This window comes from Aulonocara sp. 'chitande type north' Nkhata Bay, linkage group LG3, assembly GCF_057382095.1.
Source record: "Aulonocara sp. 'chitande type north' Nkhata Bay isolate Kocher_YH1m ecotype deep benthic linkage group LG3, A_spYH_male_GT1.1, whole genome shotgun sequence".
Taxonomy (NCBI): domain Eukaryota; kingdom Metazoa; phylum Chordata; class Actinopteri; order Cichliformes; family Cichlidae; genus Aulonocara; species Aulonocara sp. 'chitande type north' Nkhata Bay.
Window position 1 is genome coordinate 75,761,031 of NC_141346.1, and position 25,038 is coordinate 75,786,068.

At 41.9% G+C, this 25,038-nt stretch overlaps 1 protein-coding gene across 3 annotated transcripts in view; it reads right to left on the reverse strand.

Annotated features, from left to right (window-relative positions):
* Positions 1–25,038, reverse strand: part of LOC147337049 (protein NLRC3-like) — a 646,813-nt gene that overhangs the window by 80,120 nt on the left and 541,655 nt on the right. For 2 of the 3 annotated variants that reach the window (XM_086287139.1, XM_086287140.1), the window contains exons 6-9: positions 18,558–19,384; positions 15,528–15,701; positions 7,054–7,227; positions 968–1,141 (exon numbers count right to left, since the gene is read on the reverse strand). In XM_086287139.1, the coding sequence (XP_086143265.1) occupies positions 968–1,141; positions 7,054–7,227; positions 15,528–15,701; positions 18,558–19,384 (1,349 nt within the window). Of the gene's footprint in view, positions 1–967; positions 1,142–7,053; positions 7,228–9,301; positions 9,482–15,527; positions 15,702–18,557; positions 19,385–25,038 lie in introns of all 3 variants that reach the window. The other variant, XM_086287135.1, reaches the window with a different exon arrangement.

Below are 25,038 nucleotides of genomic sequence, written 5' to 3' on the forward strand. Positions count from 1 at the left end.
GCTAACACTGTTTTCTCTTACTTATTAAAAATGATAGTAGCAAATACTGATAGTCTTTTCCGTTGGGTAACAACGATGTGAGGAGTTAATGCTAAGTAGGCTGCTTTTAGCGGCTTATTCTAATTAGGGGTGAATAATTATTAGCAGCTAATGCTAATACCTTTTTCTCTTTCCTTATAACAATATGAGCAGCTAATGCTAATTTGATGTGAATTAGCATTATATTAGTGAGGAGTTAATGCGAAGTAGGCTACCATTAGCAGCTAAAGCTAATTTGAGGTGAATAAGCATTAGTAGCTAACGCTAATACCCTTTTCTCTTGTGTTATAATGATGTGAGACGTTAATGCTAAATAAGCTTCCATGAGTGACTTCTTTCCCTTGCATTATAAAGATGTGAAGAGTTTATGCTAAGTAAGCTGCCATTAGCAGCTAATGCTAATACTGTTTTCCCTTGCTTTATACAACTTGAGCAGCTATTGCTAAGAAGGCCACTTTTCTCTGCTAAGGATTTGTGTGACCATGATGGAAACTCTGATAACCTAATGCTGCTAAGCTAATGCTGTTTATGGGCCCTGTTAGAATCAATATTTCATTCTCATTCTGTTGTTTGAGAACAATAACAGAAAAATGTGCACTTGAGAACAAATTTATTGTGAATTCAGCTGTGAATGTACAGTTTGTCATTATTTAAGCTTCCATTTCCAAATGTTAGCTGACACTTTATTAGGTACACTGGTATCTATCTCAGGTACACCTGTGACCTAAATGTTCCTGCAAACAGACTCCTTGGAGACCCCTACATAAATATCCACGTACTATCCAGCTAGACTAGTGTGTCTGTCCCTGAAAATATTCCTGCATGTGTGATTGTTCATGTGTCATCTGCAGGAAACAAACAGGAAGTGAGTGAAAGACACAGGAAATGTTTCCAGCTCTTCCTCCTCTATTAGATTTTCTCTCCATACCTGAGAGTGTCCAGTCTCCAGCCTGGATCCTTCAGTCCAGCCGAAAGCAGCTTCATTCCTGAGTCACCTGGATGATTGTAGCTCAGGTCCAGCTCTCTCAGATGGGAGGGGTTGGAGCTCAGAGCTGAGGCCAGAGAAGTAAAGCCTTCCTCTGTGATCAGACAGCCTGACAGACTGCAGACACACAAAACAACAATCTATCTGTCAACAACCGTTTTCTCTTTGTCACAATAGCATCTATCCATTTACATCCATTCAATGTAACTTTATTTATAAGTGACAATATCCAACAGACAACAACAGTCATCTGAAGCTGTTAAACAGTGTAAGGTAACAGCCTCCAATATTAGAGAGAAAGCCCTAAACATCAGACAATCCACTGTGAGCAGCACTTGGTGATGGTGGGAAGAAGAACTCCCTTTGACACAAAGATCCTCCCAGTGAAAACAGGCTCCAGGAGGAGCATCTACCATGACTGGTTGCAGGGTGAGGAGAAAGAGAAGAGAGAGCTCAGAGAGACAAGAACAAAACACAAACTAAGGAGAGAGAAGACAAAAGTTAAGGACACGCAGTAGTGACATATAAAAGCATCAGGAGTGAAAAGAGGGGAGAAGAAAGCAGAGCATCATGGGAAGTCCACCAACAGCCTGAGCCTACAGCAGCATAACTAAGGGATGGTTCAGGGTCACCTGATCCAGCTCGAACTATAAGCTTTATCAAAAAGGAAAGTTTGAAGCTGATCTTCAAAGTAGAGAGGGTGTCTGTCTCCTGAACTCAAACTGGGAGCTGCTGCCACACCCAGTCCAACATAGCCAGGCTTTCTTTGCTGCTTTGACAAAACCTCAAATCCCAGTCAGAGATGATGAGCATCATCACAGTGATGATCATTTCTCTGTAACCCAGGCTTTCTGCTTCAGGATCTGTGCACGCTCACAGAACAAGGAGACCTTTAAACATCATTTCACTAACTGGATGGACTGAGCTCAGCCTACAGATGAACTGGTGCCAGAGATCATAAAGAACATCAAACAGTCAAATTCAACACTTTTAATGGAAATATGAGATTAATGCTGCAGACAATCATGAAGCTGCTGAATTCATGAACATCAAGAATGCAGCGAGTGGTAAAATAAAGATTTGACCTCAGTGTGCTCAGTGTTCCTGTCTATTCCTAACATATTCCTAACATGATAGCTGCACTTTAGAGCTCTAAAACTGGAACTGACACATGTTTAAACTCTACATGTTACTCAGTACATTCAGCTCTGACACTCGCCCACAGTCCAACAAAGGAAACATGGAGATCACATCAGTTTGTCACCAAAGTCTAATTATTAGGGCAACTTAACCTGTTATTATCTCGTTAACTCATTAACTGATTAACGTCAGCAATTATTTTAATCACAGTTTTTAAAATCATGATTATTGTGAAAGTGCTCACTGGCTCTGAATATAAAAGCCATGGGTCACAGGAGGGATGTTGATCAGTGCTGGCTTGAAATGGGCGTCATTATGCGTCTCAGCCAATGGGAGCATTGAGGGTGGGCCTAATACTACTGCAGCGCTCACATGACCCGGGACAGAAAGAAAGGGGCGGGGACAGAAACATGGAGACAGGTACAGATCTTTGACATGTTCATTTTAAACTGTTCCAGGAGGCAGTGTTGATACAACTAAAGTTATCTGTTGTTGAAGAAGTCGGTCTGAGGAACGTTCTTAGGATCAACAAATGACGGCATGTATGAGCCTCAAGACGCAGCATCACAAGAAGAACACATGAGCTGTAGAAAAAGGAGAGACTACGAAAGCCACGGCGTTACAACATGAACCAGCTGTTGGTCTCTCTGGAGACTACTGGGCGTGGCTGGGTAACCATGGTTACCTGGGAGTTACAGAAACGTGCAGAACATGTGATTCATGTTGCAGAGCAGTGGGACATTTGAAATACAGTCAGCACACTCAGTACAGATAGTGCATCAAATATGATGCTGCTGCCAGACGTCTGCCTTTGAACACGTCCCTGCATCGCGCACAACACCAAGGTTGCCATGGCAATCACAGCTGACAGGGACAAAGTGCACAGCTGGAAGCCTGCAGGTATATTTAACATGATGTATTTCTCAGTGTCCTGTCTGTGTGAGAGAGACAAACAGCCTCTGTATGTGTGTGTAAATACAGCATGAATATGTAGAGGACATGTTTGTGGATATAAGTAAATGAAAGCTCTGCGTCATTTGAATCTTTGACTCTTGTTTCTGTTGCAGGTCTGTGACTGAACTTCTGGGAGGAGAAACGTTGGTTTCATGCTCTGTGATTCTGTGTTTTGTCATCTCTCTCAGGTGATGGAGAGCTCAGATGATGACCCCGCCTACGTGGTCAAATTCAAGTCTACATTCAGAACAGACCTGGAGACACGCAAGCAAAATGCCAACATTGTATATGTGAAAACTGCTGCTGGAGCCAGATTCAAGGAGCTCAAGTGTTTACCCAGATCTTACTGAACTCACTGCAGGAACAGAGGGTTGTTGGAGGGAAACCTGTGGAAGCAACAACATCCGAGCCACCAGAGAAGAAGTTGGCCCTGTTGGTGCTTCATCAGAGTGTGAACAGGAGGAAGACTCAGCTGAGAACAGTGTGGTGGATACAGAGCAGAGCCCACCATCAGTACAGAGGCCTGTCCATTAGAGTGCTGCTCCAACATGCAGCACATGTACTTGGCCACAGCTGCAACATCTGTACCTGTGAAAGCTTCTTCTCTGTTGCTGCTCATATTGTACAGAAGAAGAGAGTTTCTTTATCATCAGAAAATGTCATGGTCCTGGGCCATGTTGGCCCAGTATTCTTAGTTTTCATGTATTTTTGTATTTTGTTCCTTATTTAGGCCATGCTTCCTGGGTTGCTCTGTTACGTTGTTCCTTATTTGTTTTCCCCTTGTGACCCTTACCCTTTGTGTATCTGTGAGCCTCTCTCCTTGTGTTTTATTCCATGTTATGTCTGTGTTCTCCCCGTGCTCTCTCTCCTCCTGTCTGAACCTCTGTGTACTTCCTGATTTACTTTGACAGTCTCCCGTCAGTGTTGCATTTACTCCTGCCGTGTCTTGTTATGATTATCAGTGTCACCTGTGTTCCCCGTGTGTTCCCACTTCCCTCATTAATCCTCGGTGTATTTATGTCTGCGTCTCCCTCAGTTCGGTGTCGTGTTCTCCCTCATCCATGGCTGTGTGTTTCTCTGTGTGTTACGGTATAGTTTCCCGGTTTAATTTGTATGGTTCTGCTCTCCAGCAATAAAGCTGTGAATTTTGAGTTCATTCCTGCCTCCGTGAGCTTGCGTTTGGGTCCTCATCCTGCCTGCACACAGCCGCAATCATGACAGAAAATGTCAATGAGCTTGTGAGTCTTAGCAGCTGGCTCGGTGCAGAGGAGGAAGAACATGTCAGTCAGAGGAAGATAAATGCAGTTCATGTTGTCAACTCAACCTGGACTGTTGAAAGAGTTTTTCTTTGTCTGGTTTCTGACTGAGATTCTCCAAAGGAAATCCAGCACAAACACACACTTCACACACTCAAAGTCCTGCACAGTAAATGAGCTGATGAGCGTTTGTGCTGCTGCCTGATAACAGAACAATAGTTCTGCTGCTTCCTGTTCTGCAAACACACATTTATAAATGTTCACTGTTGATCAAAGGTATGTTGGTGGCTCTGGACGCTGAGGGAACTTTGTAAAAAACTAGATCAAATGTTAACGTCCTGGCAGAGGCAAAGAACTTTGATTTGATATTTGATTAGATTCATGTTTCAGCTCAGACTGACAGAAATATTTGAACTGCTGCTGTGTTAAAGGGAACACTGCTGTTAGAAAGCACCTGATCTGTTTCTGCACACTGAATGTTGCACTTCTCATACTGCAGTACTATTAAAATAAGTACACAATGCACTACTTTTGAACTCATGATTGAATGTTGCTGTAACAAAGCCATTAATGTGATTCAAAGTGTTCATGGTTTCCCAGCACAACAAATGATTGCACAAGTGTGATTGATCCACTTTCTAATGTGTGTGTAGCCCACACTGTGTGTCACTGTGTCACAGGTGAGTCTGTGTGTCCAGGTTCTATGAGGACAACAGGATATAGTGACTGAGTCCAGCAGCTTAAAGTCTGACTCCATCCTCCATTTAAATAACTCACAGCAACAACTGAATAGCTTTGCCTTTGTGTAGCTGACACTTCATTTTAATGTCCTTCTATTCTGGTTCATCTGGTCTCAGTTTCTATAAGCACACAGGTTTCATCAGGACTCTATGACCTCAGTGATCTTTGCTGGGCCTTAATGCTCTGAACAAAGCTGCACATCACAAGACTAAATAGAAATGAATCAGTCTTTCATTCTCACTGCTGTTTGACTTCAGCTCTCAATGTCCCACCATAACCCATGGAAAGAATTACTGTCCATCCAGGCTGCTGAACATGAAGCTGAAGAAGGTGGAGTATTGTGAGGGCTGATGGAGATGATGAATCCAGGAGCAGTGGGTGGATGGCAGCATCAGCATGAAGGATCAGTGTGAGAACACATCATCATCCACAAAGGAAACCAGTCTGAGTGTCTGACGCTCTTGTTAGAAAGACGCAGTCCCAGCAGTTAGCTTGTCTGCTAGTTAGCTGAGAGCTAGCTCACTTGTACATTGAATACCAAACTGTGTAAACCAGGGGTGTCAAACATATGGCCCGTGGGCCAAATCCAGCCCTTGAGATAATTTCATATGTCAAATATTGATGAATTTTCAGGCTTGCTGATAATCAATGTGAGCACGGCTGAGATGTTATTCTGATGAGCAAACCATGTGGCCAAACACTTTAAGAGACAGACTGGGATCATACCATTATGTGAAAGAGGACGGAAATGTCCCATAGACAGCAAGGGTAGTGGTAGAGACCAGTACACAGAGAAATGGGAGCTGTACTGAAATGCAAGTGTGTCAGGAAAGAGTGAAAAGGCAAAATGAGCAGCATCTGGCTGCATTTCAGTGATATTGGAGACCACAAAGCTGAGTGCAACATTTATACAGGAGATATACAGGAGACGCTGAGAGTAGAACTGATAAAATTAGGAGCTGGCTAAAGTGAGACCCATTTTTATTTCCACCCATTTTCCATTGTGGAGGACAAAAGGTTTCAAACTGGTCCAGGTCTTAAACCTCACGTGTTCTTCCTAATAGCAGTAAATGGATAAAAATAAGGCTTTTATGAAAACACTGAATAAAACTTGCTGCCTTTACAAAGACTAAATGTACAGTTCAGTATTGAACACTACATAAAATAAACTATATATAAAGTGTGTCTGAATGGCAGAGATGCAGAACTATGTGCATGTAGCACAGAGCCACAGCTCAGTGTCTGAATGAGTCTCACAGACCTGAATGTGCTGTTGAAGCCATTTATAATTATAACGTAATTCTTTACTCGTTTGATCTGCTCCTTACCACAAGCCACCAGACGTGGAAGGTTTTGGACTTTTAACTATATTTTCTGAAGTTTTACAACTTTTCTTACTGTTAAAAACCTCGTTATGGCCGTTCATGCTGTACAAAGTAATTAGACATGTGTGGTATCTACAGAAACGTCAGGATCTCAGCTAAAAGTTCACAAAACCATCTCAACAACCACCAAACAGCTGAAACAGCAGGTGAACAGATCACACAAAAAAGATGTAAACACAAATCCCCCTGATCATCTGTTTTTTAAACATGAAGCGTCGTTTTGGACGTTCATTTACTGCTGGTTCAGTGAATTTTGGTTGGACAGTGATGAAACCTGCAGCTTCAGAATCTGTGAGAAGTCTGCTTTCAGCACGCAACAGCATTGTTGTGTTGTGTGCTGTGGATCCACCTCTGCAAACTCATCACTGTTTCACCATCATGTTTCTACTTAGACAATAACAAAGGAAGCAGTTCCCAGGAACTACTTCCTGTCTTGTTAACATAACAGTATGTTGCCCTTCAAAACACCTCCACTTCTCCTCTTATTAGAGGACTGCCTTATTATTAATCTGCTAATTCTGTCAGTTGATGAAAGAAAAATGCTTGATCTCACCTGAGAGTTTCCAGTGTACAGTGTGGACTCTTCAGTCCTTCAGACAGAAGCTTCACGCCTGAATCCTTCAGGTTACTGTTACTCAGGTCCAGCTGTCTCAGATTAGAGGTCTGAGAGCTGAGACCTGAGGCCAGAGCTTCACAGCTTCTCTCTGACAGGTCACAGTGACTCAGTCTGAAAAATAACAGATAAACAATTACAAAAATAAAACACTTATGTTGAAGTGTAATGAGATACTATTATATTTAGCAATATTTCATCTTGTTTTGTCAGGAAACTGAGCACTGATGCAGAGCAACATGTGGAGAGAATCAGAGGAGAAGAAGTGAAGAGAGAACAGCAGTAAAACAACACTGAATTGTTCAGTGTGCTTTTGATATCAACAGAATGTGTCAAATTTCTTTATTTTGTATTTGTTTTAGTAGAATTGATGATTATCACTTAGATAACAACCACAGGCCAGGTCTAAATTGCACTTTGGTGACAGTTACACCCAGAAATATTTCAGAAACGTGGACAATTTGTGCTCCATTGTATTCAGTATTGAACAAACTGAGTACCGATGACCACTTAATATTTTTGATATTTTATTTGAGTTGTTCCACCTGATCTGTGTTAACTAGAATAAACATTTAAAAGCTAAAGCTATGATCACATATGTACTTACAGAGCTTTGTTGGAGGCTTTGACCACTGGCAGCAGCCTCAGAAGAGCCTTTTTAAAGGCTCATGTTCTCACTTAGATCATTTATTTCTACTTACATTTCATTCTGGGAAAAATGGGGATTACTTTGAAAACAGGAACTATTTTCCCCCAAAATCAGCCCTGGATTAGTAAAGAAGCTGTCTTGTTATGAGGGAGAGAAGAAAAAGATGGAGGCACAGAAACTTGTCAAAAGAGAGATAAAGCAGCTAAAATCAGGTCTAAAAGTAAAGCAGAGCATAAGTTGGATAAAGGACACTCAAGGCTGGCTTGGAAAGGAATGAAGTCCATGGTGGGGATGCAGAGCAAGGACAACAGATGAATGTGATGCTGAATCAGCAGAAGACTTGGACTCATTTAATTCCAGCTTTGATATCATTGATTTCAATGAAGAGCTTTGTGATTGTAGCAAAGGGCTGGTAGCTCTGAGAGTCCCACTGATGAGGTTTCTGTGAAGGTTCGCAGTCATCTAAAGAGCTTAGAAAAAAAGGCATCTGGACTTCTTAAAGTTTCTTGAAGACGTTTCACCTTTCACCTCTCATCCAAGAAGCTTCTTTATTTCTAGGGTCAAATGGTGGAGAGTCCCAGATTAGCCTGTGTACAAACAGACTTCAGCCATATGAGAGTGAGTGTGAGTGAATGAGAGCACACACAGGACACTCTGATCTCTGAATGTGTGTGACTCATTGAAAAAGAGGATTGTACTGGATATACTGTGACTGACAAACAGAGTTTAAAGAGAAAGGTGTTTGGATTAAAATGGATTATGCTAAAGTGAACGTGCTAATGAAATCTGAACTGACTGAAATGTGAAGTGAAGATAATTCAGATGTAAAAGAGAGAAACTGATAATAAGGTGGGGCTGGAGACCAGTGAAGGGCATGTAAACACCTGATTGGTTGAGTAGATATCAGATCGACAGTTTCACAGTTTTCCCTGTGGATTATAACTTTAAGAAGATGTGACATTCATCAAGGAATCCTGCTCTCCGGATTATTTCCATGAACACTGAGCTGGATCACATCTACAGTGCTGGAAGTGCCCATCTCACCACCAACCTCTCTGTGCACATTCACTTTTCAACCCTTTGAGAGACAATAAAGGTGTAAATCTGAGTATTAATCTGTGTTAGTCCGAACACCTATAATAGGTTGGTTTAGTCTTTCCAAGTCATGACTTCCCTTAGATCTGCGGTCCAGGCTCCTAAAATCATCCTAGTTTAACAAGCAGTACAATCTAGAGGAGAGCTGCACTAACAGGTGTGACTGATGAGATCTGACCTGCAAGGATACTCATGTTTATGTATATCAGGACAAGCAGGGAAGACCTGGACATCAACTCTGTCAGGCTGCCTGAGTCCTCTCACCCACATCAGCTCAGAACTCTGCATTATCTACTGAGTCAGACTCAGAGGATCAGGGATCAGAAGTTCTACAAAGAGTAGAACCAGACTTCCTGTATAGAGGTGTGTGGGCCTACTGATCCACAGTGTCAGCACAACTTTCACATCATATTCATCTCAGCACAACTAAAACATGTGACTGACCTCAGAGTTTCAAATCGACATCGTGGATTCTCCAGAAGAACACACAGCTGCTTCACTCCTGAATCCTGCAGGTTGTTCCAGTCTACACTCAGGTCCAGCACTCTGGGATACGAGGGGTTGGACTTCAGCACTGCTGCCAGATAATCACAGCTGATCTCTGACAAACCACAGCCAAACAATCTGTATGAAGAATGAAAGATGTAAGTTTATTAGACAAAGTGTGAGCTTGAAATCATTCAGTGTTTCATCATCTGTTCAGAGCTGAAGAAGGTTCAGAATGTAATAATAATAATAATAATAATAATAATAATAAACTTTATTTTTAAAGCACACTTAAAAACCAAGGGTATGCCAAGGTGCTTAACAAGTAAGATAGAGAATAGGAGGAGGATAATAGAAATAGGACCAAAGCAAGTACTAAGTATGCAAGCAGGTAGCTGTCACTGACACATAGCAAAGCAACAGGTACAGAACAAACAAGAATTTAAATGAGCATAAAAGTGCATGATATAAAATCATAAAAGAAATATTAACTAGAGGGAAAGGCAAGATTGAATAAGTGGGTTTTTAGTCGTGATTTGAACAGCGCAATGAAATCAGATGCGCGGCGGTCGAGAGGCAACCAGAGCAAACGCACGGTCACCCCGGGACTTCAGCCGGGATCTGGGTTGGGTCAGAAGTAGTTGAGTGGCAGATCTGAGTGTTCTAGCAGGAGTATGTGATTTGAGAAGTTCACTAAGATAACTTGGCGCTAATTTATTAATAGTTTTGAATGTAAGGAGTAATCTTTTAAATTGAATATGGTACTTTATGGGCAGCCAATGGAAGCTAGCTAGAACAGGAGTAATATGGCAAAATTTCCTGGTACCAGTCAAGAGGCGGGCTGCTGGATATTGGACTGTTTGCAGTCTAAGAAGAAGAGAAGAGGGAAGACCGTAGTACAAGGAGTTACAATAATCCAACCTGGAGGTCACAAAAGCGTGAATAAGCTTCTCCAGGTCCTCATGCAGAACATAGTGCCTAGCCTTAGCGATAAGGCGCAGTTGGTGGAAGCTAGATCTCACTACAGCAGACACTTGCTTATCGAGTTTGAGCGAGCTATGCAGCAGTACACCCAAGTTACTGACTTAGTCACAGGAAGAGCTAGCAAAGGAACCCAGGGCAGCACAGAGTTGGGCACGAGGGATTTTACTGTTGAACACCACAATCTCAGTCTTCTTATCATTTAAAACGAGGGAATTACTCAGGAACCATTCTTTGACCTCCCGCATGCATTCTTGAAAGTAGTGCAGGGACACAGCAAGGTCGTCAGTAAGTTCAAAATAGATCTGTATGTCATCGGCATAACAGTGGAAGGCGATATTGTATTTTTCAAAGATTGCGCCTAGAGGGAGCAAATACAATGAGAAGAGAATAGGGCCTAGAGCTGATCCTTGAGGCACACCACAACAGACTGGTGCAGAGGAAGAGGAGAAGGTGCCTAAGTTAACTGATAAGGATCTATCAGCGAGATATGATTTAAACCAGTCGAGGGCAGTGCCTCTAATACCCACAGTGTGCTCAAGTCTTAGTAATAAAATGTTATGGTCCACCATATCAAAGGCCGAAGAGAGGTCCAGTAAAACTAGGACCATAGAGCGTCCAGTATCAGTGATTACAAGAATATCATTAAGAACTCTAACCAACGCTGTTTCAGTGCTTAAAGGCAGATTGAAATTTCTCAGCAATATTGTTCGTGTCAAAGTACGCCTGGAGCTAGGAGAGAACTAGTCTCTCCAGGATCTTGGACAAGAACGAAAGCTTAGAGATCGGTCTGTAGTTTGAAAGGTCATAACAGTCAAAGTTTCTTTTTTTAAGAATCGGGTGGACTACAGCATGCTTAAAGGCCGAAGGAACACAGTCTGAGAGCAAGGAAAAGTTCATAAGAAATGGGATACTAGGTCCGATTACATCAAAACAGTCCTTTGCTAAACAAGATGGAAGAATGTCAAGCACAGTATTGGTGTTATTCATTTGAACAACTAGCCGCTTAAGAGTCAAAAGTGACACAGGCTTACTCAGGTAGAAGTTTAGAAAATGGAAACTCCAAACAGCTGAAGCCAACAGGAAGCAGCTTCAAACAAACACAGCAAGAGAAAAAACTCTGAATGTTTCACATTAAAGTCGTACATTTATCATAAAAACATGAAAAAGTCGTGTTTTTCCTTCCAGGAACCACAAGGCTTCACTTTTAAAGGTGAAATGTGAAAGAAATGGACAAAGTCCAAGTCCAACACCATTTTTCCAGTCACATTATTAAAGCAGAAAAACTACAAGCTCATTTTCATTCCAACAAGTCATCTTCTGACCTGGACTAACAACACTGGTCTCTATGTGCAGCTGGCTGTGAGACCAGTGCTCAGGGAGCGTCTACAAAGTGCAACACTGAAAGAACATCACACACTAATTTGCTTCCATCATCCAACCTGAAGAGGAAACAGAGATGGCTCCCCTTCAAAGTAAAAGCTGCTCCTTTTGGACACAGTATAAAAGAAAGTCTACAGTATAACATAGAAAAGACAGAAACAAGTTTTGGTTGTTTTTAAATTGTGCAGAAATGAAAGTACACTAAGCTCAATTATGTGACAGACATTTCATCCTAGGACTGGGCGATATATCGAGTTTTTTAAAAATATCGATATATTTTCATACGAGATATAAGATGTGACAATATCGTTTATATCGATATAGTCTATGTTACGTTATAATTATACTTGTGGAGCCGCAGGTTTGCCTCTCTTTCGTCCACTTTTGTCTCTACGCAATGTTACTCGGCCTCGCCTCCCCCATAGCTTCACCTGCAGGCAATGACAAGATGAAAGCGGAAAATCTCCGTTGGCGAGTTACCGTGCGTGGGGCTGGATGGCGTCAACGTGTTAGCGAGCTAACCGCACTAACGACATGCAGCCCAGAGGGGCTGCACGGCCTAAAATCCTTTCCTTTTATCAAAAATCGACAGTGCGCCTTATGTATGAATTCTGGTTGTGCTTACTGACCGCGAACCGATTTTATGTGGTACACAGCGCTCAGCAATCTGTCAAAAAATGTTTTAACATGACTTTGCTAAGCTACGGAGCTGCACCACTTGATGGATTGTCGGAGGATTACGGCTACAGAGGAGGAGCCTCGCGGAGTGATACGTACTGTGTGTGTATAAGGACCACAAATGGCACCTGTTCAGAGACGTGGTGCAGCTGTGAAATCTGTCTCTTTGTTATTATGCTCAGCGTCTATTAGTTTACATTTTGACTGCACAATTGTGAGCTTTTTGTTATGCACAAAAACAACATTGTTTTCTTTTATTTATGGACCATGATTATTTAATAAATGCTGATAATTTATTTTTGAGTAATATCTACGCTGTATGTAAATAAAAGTGCCCGTGTGACATCTGGGACACAGTGTGACTAAGAACTCTCTTTTTGTTCTTAACTTATGGCTTAAAAAAAAAAAAATTGAGATATATATCTTATATCGCCACCCAGCTAAAAAATATCGAGATATGAATTTTGGGTCATATCGCCCAGCCCTATTTCATCCCATGTCAGTTTGGCCTCATCCTGGGCTGGATTATCCAGCACACACTCTGACCACAGGCCCAGGGGCCACGCACAGCTGGGCTCCATCCAAGAGACAGGAAACAAACCAACACAATAATAAAAAGCACCATGTGATCTTCTTACATCTTCAAGACAAACATAGTAAAAACATGAGCATATATGTTTCCTGATAAAATGATGTGACAGGTAGAACAGAGTAAAGTGGTGGTGTTACAGCCTTTCTCCCCTCTTCTGCCGAGGCTGTTAGTCTCTCCCAAACTCAGCTACAGGACTTCCAAATGAATGAAAGCAGCAGAAGTGGCTTTACAAATGAAAGAGGAAGAGGAGTAGAAGAGGAGAGGGAGGCCACCCTGACCATCACTCCAGCTGAAAACATCACACTTCCATTAAAGTTGGTGAGAAAATGTTGAGCAGGATGAGCTGCTGGCTAATCTGGAGGCTGTAGCAGCAGCTCACAGTCACAGTGGATTTCCACTCATGAAAAAGCTTATATTTACAATAAGTCTTATCATTCCCCTTTTCCCTGCCAGTCACTGCCAATGTTCCCTCTAATGTTTCATGTGTCTGAGCGAACACACAAACTCCCTGAGCGTCCCTTGGACCACTGTGAGCGACAGCAGACGTGTGCACTGTGGTCACGCCAGCGTCAAATCCAAGTTACATGTTTATTAAAATAATCAAATTACAGCATTTATGTTAGACTACTTTTAATTAACTGTTTTAGCCCACTTACAATGAAAATTAAAAAAAAAAAAATCTTGTTGATGACCTGTAGCATGTTAACACTATTGGAAGTAAAAATAACTTGAACTCCAATTTTGAAAACACAACTTTTTTTCTATTTTCATAAAGCTCTGACTTGTATTATGAGTCTGTGGTCTGGGAGAGAGTCTGTAACTCTGTCTGCAAAATACAGTGAATAATGACCAATGTTGGGCAATTAATTATATAGTTACTTCTTCAAAAAAGTTACTGAGTTTTGCAAACAACAAAGTTTGTTGCAATAAATACTGAATACTATCGTTGTTATAAACAACAATACTATTCAGGAAGAAAACCAAACATTGCAGATATTTTATCATAACTCTGGTTTTACGTGGCCGATCAACACAATTTAAAAACTGGTATAAAGTCCACACTTTTTCCCTCAGTTGCTCCGTCTGTCCTGCTCACATCTCCAATGGTTGTACACGTTGTCATTAACGTGGCTTCATCTCATCATCAGACACTTTGCTCGCTATAACACCGGTGTCGGCACATAAGGACGCTGTCATAGCCTGTCAGCGACGTTGATTAGCTGCGTATATATGAATGTGAATCGCGTGATTGGCTGGACTATGGGATAAGGTGGCACCGTTCTAATCCCATACGGGAGCAGCCAGTCACTGACTAACACTGCAAAACAGAATTGTTGAAGATTTAATTTTAATTTCAATTGAGATTTGATTTTTTTTTGTGTGTGTGTGCAACACAGATTTTCTGTGCGCAGAGACGTGCTAGCAGTGCGCAGTTGCACGAGCGCAGCTTAGAGGGAACATTGGGCACCACCACAGTTCACTTCAACAAAACTTTACTTCAGATTTGTTTTCATGTTTTGATCCAGTGATGAGAGCCTTTTCCCCCATGTCCAGTCCTTGTACTAAGCTAGGCTAAACATGTCCAATGCCTGTCTCTGTGCAGCTTTTAATCTGATGTTAATAAGGTAGAAATGGAGGAAGAAGAAAATGACGTCATCAATCAACGTGCAGCTACCAACCCAAATGGTGAGGTGGTGGTTAGTTATTACTGTTGTTTATGATCCCCTACATTATCCTACATTCAAATATATTCTCCAGCTACAATAGTGTTTGTGTTCCTAAAAGGATTTCACGAATGTGTTATTGTTCATGTCACATCTGTATGAAACAAAGAGGAAGTGAGGTTTATCCTTCATGATCACAAACTGTTCCAGCATGTAAACCTGAGATCTGTGTGGAGCAGCTGACCTGTACGATGTGCTCAACACAAACATTATTTACCATCAGTTACTGTGTGACTGAACCACGTGGGTGTATGAAACATCGCTTTCAGTTTTAATAGCACATGGCAACATTCAGACATGAATCTATACAGTAACACTTTGATTTGTTACAGTGAGGAGACTGTTGAAGGGAACGATGAGGGGAAACTGTAACAGCAGCAACAGAAACCAGGAGACAAAGCTGAGGTCTGGGTTCCTCTATGCTACACACAGCCTCCTGCTCCTGGACTTTAGTAAACACATAAATGTCTCCAAGTACACTTACTTCAGAAACTCTATTAAACTCTTTACAAGTTTACATCAGCTTTAAATTACTCACAACATCAGCACACATGAGTAAACAAAGTAACTCTCAGCTACTGTTCAAGTTTAGTCATCTTTAATACAAATATACCTCATTATTATGAATCTCACAGCTACCTGCTCATTGAACTGAACAATAATTCTGTTTTACCATAAAACAAAATATGTGACTGTAAAAAAATCTTCAGACAATAATTAAGAATCTCCTAAGCAATCCAAAGATAAAGAAAAGTTCACCTGCCAATTCTATAAAGCTTGGTTGTTTATACAATAATATCATTTAATGATATGTTTGGATCCTGACCTGAGAGTTTCCAGTGTACAATGTGGACTCTGCAGTGCAGCAGACAGAAGCTTCACCCCTGAATCCCGCAGGTCATTGTTACTCAGGTCCAGCTCTTTCAGACTAGAGGACTGGGAGTTGAGAACTGAGGACAGAGCATCATAGCTTCTCTCTGAGAGGTTACAGCCGCTCAGTCTGGAAGAAAACAAACAAACAATTAAATCAGTCAAATGAAACATTTTTAATGCCAGCATGCAATACAATTATTGGTTAACTAAATAGCTTCATTAAAACACAACTCTTCTTCTATAGCAGCACTTACTCCTTGTAAGCTCCACCTGCTCCACCATCTGAGTCAGAAGACATGAAAACAAACTGTAAATCTAGTAGAAACATGATTGGAAATCTTCTCAGATCCATTTGTACATTTAGAGCCTGATCCTGAAATATAGCAGCACGGACATTCACAGCAGCAAAGGGTTCTTGCTGATCTGAGCTGGCTTGGCCCTGGCTTATTGAAGATTAAAGAAAGCGGAATCAGCTGTTCAAACCCCCACAAGGCTGCCCGCTGTGACTGAAACAATGGGACGGGTCGTGACTTCTCAAAATGGGCTCATTGAACGCAGCACGGATAAGATCTTGAAGAAGCTCATGGTGGTCGTGAGTTTTCAGACTTTGCTCTTTGAGCGCAAAACCGATAACCTCTCGGAGAAGCTCGTGGCTCTCCAACGGGAGATTGAGAGACGAGTGACGGACTGTTAGATCAGCTGTGAAATTGACATTCAGTTGTTCGCACCAAAGAAAGATACCATCAATTCATGCAGCTAACATACCGGTGCCAGCTGTGGTCTCAAGGCTGGAGCTGAACATAACAAATCTCACCCTGATAACAGACAGTGTTTAGACTGTTCCTTCCCATCCTAAGCATGCTTATCCCCTCCCGGTGCAGACGGTGGGTCGAGGGGACCAGCACAAATGCTGCAGGCCCGGATGCACTGTCTACACCGCCTGTCTCTCGCCCTTTACCCATCCCTGTTGCTTGTCATGTGTTTCTATGGCGCATTAAGTGTTTTCATGTGCTCTGCGCTAAGGTCATTTTTTTTCTGTTCTCAAACTGATCTCCCTGTTGAAGCTCAGTCTGGGAGGAGTTCTTTTTTGTCCTCATCTTTCCTGATGTTGTGCATTTTCTGCTGTTCGGTTCCAGGTCGCTGCTCTAGCGGCTGACCGGCCAGCTACCTAGCCTGACCTGTCTCCCCAATGTGATGTTTGTGTATTGTATGTACGGTTGGCAAGGTCAGTATCCTAATTGCCCCTTGAAAATAAATACAGTGTTCTGAATCTGAATCTGAAAAGATTACAGAAGACGACTCTGTTCAGTAAATATTACGCTCATGCTGTCAAGAAATACCAAACGTAGGTAAAACTCTGGTTGTTGCAGCCATCCAGTATGACATGCTTTGTACTGTCCTGCTGCAGTTTGTGACACCTGGTTGATGAGTTGTGAAGGATGATGAAACAAACACTTCACTCAATGTTTGTCTTCTAAACTGGATGTAATTTTGGCAGCCGAGAGTTTTTCACAATCTATCCCAGCTGCAAATAGGAACACAACAAATAAATAACTTTACCCACTTGGATCCTTATCATTCAAGATTGTGAAAAGATTCTCTACTCAGAGAATACTGGTGATTTTAGATGAGAGAGGTGATTTGGAAGATGATGAAGGGGAAGAGTTTTCACAACTTGAGGCCTTTTGTCTTCACTGTATAGGACAGAGAAGACAGGAAGGGAGGGAGAAGTGAGGAGAATAACACACAGGAAATGGTCTTGGGCAGACTCAAACCAGGCCCTGGAGTCACGACTCTAACCTTCAGTGCATGGGTCACCTGCTCAGCCAGGTAAGCTACAGCAGTCAGCAGTGTGTGAGTTAATTTGAAGACAATGATGACTATAAGTCAGGTAAAAAAAAATACTATCATCAACCAACAAGGGGAAAACAGTGAGCTTGAATGACCACGCTTTGACCAAGTGTGGCTCACTCCTCGGTCTTCTTGCCCAAGGAGTGAACCACCCTGCATGGCCATCAATGTGGTGCAACCAAGGCCATCATACAGTACAGGCCATCCAAGCTGATTTTAACTTTTCCTCCCAGATACCACCTTAGAAATCATCTAGATTAGGATATGTTGGCTGTTCTAGATCCAATCACAACAAACAGAGAGCTGTTGTGTGTCCAAGGTGAACAGGAAGAATATATACATGCATAAAGTCAATAAAGTCAGAAGGTTTGCTTTAGACTGTGCTGCAGTTTATCATCAAAGACAAACAGGCACCATGCTGCCAACAAATGGCATCAAGTCTGACTTGAGGTTTTTTGTTCTTTTTCTTAAAATAAAGATTAAATTTTATAGCAACCACAGCAGAGATAACCAGGGAAGGTGTGCTTGAGGGGATATAGCTACAACAGCTGGTTTCAGACTGAAGATGAACTGAGGTGCTGCACCCAAGTCTGCAGGTTCAGGGAGGGACAAACATCTGCTGCAACCAGATTGGAGTGAGAGGAGAGAGCAGGCCAACAACAACAAAGAAACAACAAACACACTGTGGAAGACCGAAGCAGAGTTTAGTTTAAAGTGGAACTAAGGATGTTTCTCTGGCTGCCAGGATTCACTGAGTAATTCAAATGCTTTCTTTAATGCAGGACCCACCATGCATGTAAAAGCAAGTGTTTCACCAACATTTGTGACTAAAAATAGATCTGCAGTAGAAATGTATCTAGGAGCATGCATGTGAATATGAAGTATCACAACATCAGGCACATGCAGCCTAAGTGTTTAAACAAAGACTGATAACATAACAGCAGCAGTGATGATCAGAGTTTATGGTGAATTCAGCGTCTCGAGTTCTGGAGGCATCAAAGAGGTTACAGTTGTATTGGAGAAATCCCAAAACTTTAGGATACAATTTCATACAAAGACAGAAAGCCTGGTGAAATAAATTACTGACACAGTTGGATGTTAAAAGTAAAGACATGAGTACAAATGTACTCACAGAGCTTTGTTGGAGGCTTTGACCACTGGCAGCAGCCTCAGAAGAGCCTCCTCTGAAGCAGAGTATTTCTTCAGGTCAAACACATCCAGATCTTCTTCTGATGACAGTAAGATGAAGACCAGAGCTGACCACTGAGCAGGAGACAGTTTATCTGTGGAGAGACTTCCTGATCTCAGGGACTGTTGGATCTCCTCCACTAGAGAACGATCATTCAGTTCATTCAGACAGTGGAACAGATTGATGCTTTTCTCTGCAGACAGATTCTCACTGAGCTTCTTCTTGATGTACTGGACTGTTTCCTGATTGGTCTGTGAGCTACTTCCTGTCTGTGTCAGCAGACCTCGTAGGAGAGTCTGATTGGTCTGCAGTGAAAGACCCAGGAGGAAGCGGAGGAACAAGTCCAGGTGTCCATTTGGACTCTGTAGGGCCTTGTTCACAGCACTCTGGTGGAGACATTGAAGTTTTAGTTTGTTAAATAGTTTGGATTTCTTGGAGGTTGTTTGTTGTTGTTCCAGCAGATTGAGTCCAGAGTTGCTGAAGGTCAGATGGACATGAAGAGCAGCCAGAAACTCCTGAACACTCAGATGGATGAAGCAGAACACCTTGTCCTGGTACAGTCCTCTCTCCTCTTTAAAGATCTGTGTGAACACTCCTGAGTACACTGAGGCTGCTTTGATATCGATGCCACACTCTGTCAGGTCTGATTCATAGAAGATCAGGTTTCCTTTCTGCAGCTGATCAAAAGCCAGTTTTCCCAGAGACTCCATCATCTTCCTGCTGTCTGGACTCCAGTGTGGATCTGTCTCAGCTCCTCCATCATACTTGACCTTCTTCACTTTGGCCTGAACCACCAGGAAGTGGATGTACATCTCAGTCAGGGTCTTGGGCAGCTCTTCTCCCTCTCTGGTTTCCAGCACATCCTCCAGAACTGTAGCAGTGATCCAGCAGAAGACTGGGATGTGGCACATGATGTGGAGGCTTCGAGCTTTCTTGATGTGGGAGATGATCCTGCTGGCCTGCTCCTCATCTCTGAATCTCTTCCTGAAGTACCCCTCCTTCTCTGGGTCAGTGAACCCTCTGACCTCTGTCACCATGCCAACCCAGTCAGGAGGGATCTGATTGGCTGCTGCAGGTCGTGTGGTTATCCAGAGGCGAGCAGAGGGAAGCAGTTTCCCCCTGATGAGGTTTATCAGCAGCACATCCACTGAGGTGGACTTTCTAGGGTCAGTTAGGATTGTAGTTTTGTGGAAGTCCAGAGGAAGTCGACACTCATCCAGACCATCAAAGATGAACACAACCTGGAAGTCTTCAAAGCTGCAGATTCCTGCTTCTTTGGTTTCAGTAAAGAAGTGATGAACAAGTCCCACCAAGCTGAACTTTTCCTCTTTCAGCACATTCAGCTCTCTGAAAGTGAATGGAAATATGAACTGGATATCCTGGGTGGCTTTGTCTTCAGCCCAGTCCAGGGTGTATTTCCGTGTTAGGATTGTTTTCCCAATGCCAGCCACTCCCTTTGTCAGCACTGTTCTGATTGGTTCGTCTCTTCCAGGTGAGGCTTTAAAGATGTCTTCTTGTCTGATGGTTGTTTCTGGTCTGTCTGGTTTCCTGGATGCTGTTTCAATCTGTCTGACCTCATGTTCCTCATTGACCTCTGCAGTCCCTCCCTCTGTGATGTAGAGCTCTGTGTAGATCTGATTCAGGAGGGTTGGGTTTCCTGCTTTAGCGATGCCCTCAAACACACACTCAAACTTCTTCTTCAGTGCAGATTTAAGGTTACGTTGACATACCGTAGGAAAATGTTCTGGAAAAAGAATGCAAAACATTATGTCTCATTTTTTTAAAGCATGGATATTTGGCTACATGTTGGTCCATCTCTTAAGATAATAACAAATGTTCTAGTCATCACTCCATCCATTTATATTTTTACGCTTATCCAGGGCCAGTCAAGGAGGCAGCAGCCTAGGTAGAGAAGCCCTGACAACCCTCTTCATGACCACTTCCTCCAGCTTGTCTGGGGGAAAATCAAGGTGTTCCCAGGCAAGCTAAGAGATATAATCTTTCCAGCGTGTCCTGGGTCTGCCTCGGTGGGACATGCCCAGAACACCTCACTTAGTAGGCGCCCAGGAGGCATCCTTGTCAGACCCAAACGACCTCAACTGGCTTCTTTCGATGAGGAGGAGCAGCGGCTCTACTCTAAATCCATCCCAGGTGGCTGAACTTCTCACCCTATTACTAAGGCAGAAGCCAGCAGCCCTTCAGAGGAAGCCCATTTCCACCGCTTGTATCTGCAAACTTGCTCTTTTGGTCACTAACAACATGACTATAAGTGAGGTTAGGGATGTAGATCGACAAGTGAGACTTTTGCTTTTAAACTCAGCTCTCTCTTCACTATGACGGACTGGTACAGCATCCGGATCACTGCAGCAGCAGTACCACCAATCCGTCTGTTCTCCCGTCACTTGTTAACATTGCCCTGAGATACTTGAACTCCACTTGGAGCAGGAACTCATTCTTGTCCCGGAGTGAGCACTCAACCCTTTTCCGGCTAAGGACCATGGCCCCAGATTTGGAGGTGCCGATTCTCATTTCCACCACTTCACAATCAGGCATGAACCGTTCTGGTACGAGCTGGAGGCCATCATCTGATTAGGGCAGCAGAACCACATTATCTGCGAAAAGCAGAGATCAGATTCTGAGACCACCCAACACTGCTGAATACCTTCTCCAGGTCCACAAAACACATGTAGACTGATTGGACAAACACCAATGCATCCTCAAGTATTTGAGAGGATAAAGAGCTGATACAGTGTTCCACAACCTGGATGAAAACCAAACTTTTCTTCCTGCATTCGAGGTTCAGACGGACAGACGGACTCTCCTTTCCAGCATCCTGGCATAGACTTTCCCAGGTAGGCTAAGGAGTGTGATCCCCCTATATTTGGAACACATCCTTGGGACCCCCTTCTTAAAGATGGGGTACCGGAGGAAATCCCCTAGCAAAATTGTATAGAGGCGTGTCAACCAAGACAGCCCTATAACATCCAGAGTCTTCAGGAAACCTCATCCACCCCAGGTGCTCTACACTGTAAATCCTAAAGTACAATGGGCTCAAAAGTTTTATAATCATAGAAATCAAAAGTAGCAACCAAGTCAAAACACCGTAAAAATTATAAGCAGATTCAACTTTTACTTAAGGGATCTTTATTAGAATAGAAAGTTATGAGCAAAGAAAACCTTTGTGTCAAAGTTATTAAGTTAAGAGGCTTGATGACATCATGGCGTACGTTCGTGAACCTGAACTATATACTCTGAAAAGTTTTCAAGATGGCGGAGGTCTGAAGCGAAGTGAAGTGAAGAATAGCAAAGCAAGAAGATATGTAAGTAAAATGAAAGACAACGTTTTCTGTTTGTTTTTTTATTCTTTGAGCTGCTGTCGATTATTACCAGAGGAATGTTGCGTCCGTGTTGAGTCATTTTGGTTGAAAAGTGTTGGTTTTTCTTTTCGTTCGAACAGCTTGAAGTGGGATTTGAGCATTAAACACAGTTATCGCCAAGCTCCAAGGTAAGTATTTTTTTTATTGTATTTTAATATTGTTGTGGTCAGTGCAGCAGCTGTAGTGGAAGATGACCTTGTGGTAGGCGACATTCCCAAGTGGCCTGATGCTTTTGTCTTGTTGTTCGGATTGTTTTATGTCTTGCATCTGGACTATCCAAAAAACCTGGTTAATACATTCATCCAGAAATTCCTGATGGGCCTTGAGGATGGTAAACAGTTGAAACCATGTCTTCTTCGCCTCAAAAACAATCTTTTACTGCCAGAGTAGCACGTACAGGTGCTGGCACTATACTGCTGGCAAAATTCAAACTGTTCCAATGAAGTTGATGCCTCGCATGACTAGTTGTACTAAACTGTAGTAAAGTTTCATACAAAGTTCTGTAGGTTTAGGACATCTGCTGCTATCTGTTCTCCATAGCCTGAGACAGACTGAGACAAACATGCCTCTAGATAGCTTGTTTTATATGGTGGGTGTTCTATTTAACTTAGTCTTATAATGAAAACGTGTAAGAAAATGCTCATACATATTTTTTTGTTTTAAATGTTTCTATTTTTAAAAGTTTTAAAAGGGAACAACTGGAGAAAAAACTGATGCACTATATTATTTGTTATAAAAATACTATTTATGTTGAAGTTTAAGGAAAAAGCTAAAGAGTAGATTGAGACTATTTATTTGGTTTAAATGTTTATAAAAATGCCTTTTATTAGTTTTATAACAGCATCAGGCTGATACTTTTTTTATGTTGTTTCCAGAATTATTTTTAAAAGAGAGCCAAAGAAAAGGCTGAAGCACTAGCTTGTTTAACATTTTCACTGTACAAGTTGTACAATAAGCACTAAAAACATGTTCAAATGCAGAAGCATGTAAAGTTTTGTACAGGTGGTTATAAATAAACTTGCAATTGCAAATCTGTCTCAGTTTCTTTTCTTTACAGAAAGACCCTGTCTATGAAGGGTTTGACTTAGCGTGTGCTTTAATAGGTAAATGGTAAATGGACTGGTTCTTATGTATTTATTCTTTTCTACTCATCTGAGCACTCAAAGCACTTTACACAACTAGGTCCATTTAGAGTTTATGTAAGTTATAATATTTAAGTTAGTAAAGTAATGAAATAAAGTTCAAATAAAATAAAATATACAAGTTTAGTGAAATTAAACTTTGTAAGTTACTTAAATACTAAGTTACAGGTTGGAGGTAGTTCAATTCCTTGATCTTATTGAGGTCATATTTTTTAAGTTACAGTGAACTTATAATTTTTAAGTAAGTTAACTTAAAAATTATTATGTAATCAGTTTCCTCATAAATGTTGAGTTCACTGAACATATTCAGGTTTACAGTGTACCCAACAAGGAGTCATTTATCTCTCTTAGGGACCTCGCCCCCGGAGACAGGTAAGTCGTCCCCTCATCCACAGACTCTGCTTCTTCTACAGGAGGAGGAAACCAATGGGATTAAGGAAGTCCTCAAAGTATTCCTTCCACCGCCCAACAATATTCTCTGTCAACGTCAGCAGTGCTCCACCTGCACTATACATACACTATGCACAGAAGTCCAAAAACAAAACACCACTCGGATTCAGATCCAGGAGGCCGTTCCTCCAATCACGCCCCTCCAGGACTCACTGTCATTGCCCACATGAGCGTTGAAGTCTCCCAGTAGGACAACAGTGGTTGTTTAATGACTGTTGTAGTCATCAATCAGCTTAAACGCTTACAGAAATGCTCTTACTGCAATAGAGACGGTCAGCCAACTCCTCCTGCTTCAGTCTCCTCAGGAAGTTCACTGTGATTGTCACAAGTGCTTCTCTGCTCCTCCTCTCCTCCTCATCCTCCCTCTGACTCTCTAAGCATTCTGGGTAATCTGGACTCAGAACCTTCTGGATCTTCTTCAGCTCGTTCAAAAAAGTGATGATGTTGTCCTCCAGCAGCTGGAACAGAATATTTATGAATGAGCCAATCACAGTGAAATCATGTAATCATGAAAACATGTAAACACAAAGTGTGGATCCTTAACCTGATGTTTCCACCTCTGATGAAGTCTCAGCTTTGTTTTTATACCACAGTAGTTTACACGGAGTTTGTAGTGGCAGAGAAAGACTCAAATCATTTGGAATTAAATGTTTTTACTTTACAAGGTTTAGAGGTTCTTTCAACAGTGAAATCCAAGATAAATAATCATGATTATAATATTTCTGACTGAGTCAAAACTGAATTTGTGAATCAGAACTGAATCATTGTAAGAATCAGCAAAGTACACAACGTCTGTACTTGTGTTTAAGGACAACTACTACTATTAAAAACTACTCCAGTAAAAGTTGAAGTACTCATTAAACTTAGAAGTAATAGTAAAAAAGAAAGCAGCTCTTTGGAGGACGTTTCTACTTTTAAGAAGTAGAAAGTTCAGACATTTGTTTAAAAATGTACGAAGTAAAAAATAGTTACTACTCAAGTAAACTACAGATACCTGAAAACAGTAATTAGGTTATGTAATGAAGTATTTGTACTTTGTTCTCAGCCCTACAGACAATCCACTGGTCTACAAAGAGCAGCATGGAGATGACTGTGAACAGAACAGATGTAACAGTAGTTGTTGTACATGTACAGACCATAAATATGGAGTCCAGCTGTGTTTGATGGTGCTGGGCAGACTGACCACTGGGAACCTCTGAGCTCTGCTGGTCCACTCTGTGGAGGAACCATGAAGGATTAGATCAACACAGGATAAAGATCCAGGAGTTTCTGCTCAAATAACTTCATCTGAATCAAGTCTGTCACGTTTTAGACTCTCAGATTCTGAAGATTTATTTTCTGTTTTCTATGAACTTTCTTTCATCAGTGATGGAAGTGATGATGTTGCAGAAGCTCAGAGGAAACTTTGAGACTTCATCAAACTGATAAATTCACTCATTGGAAGGTAAAACTGTG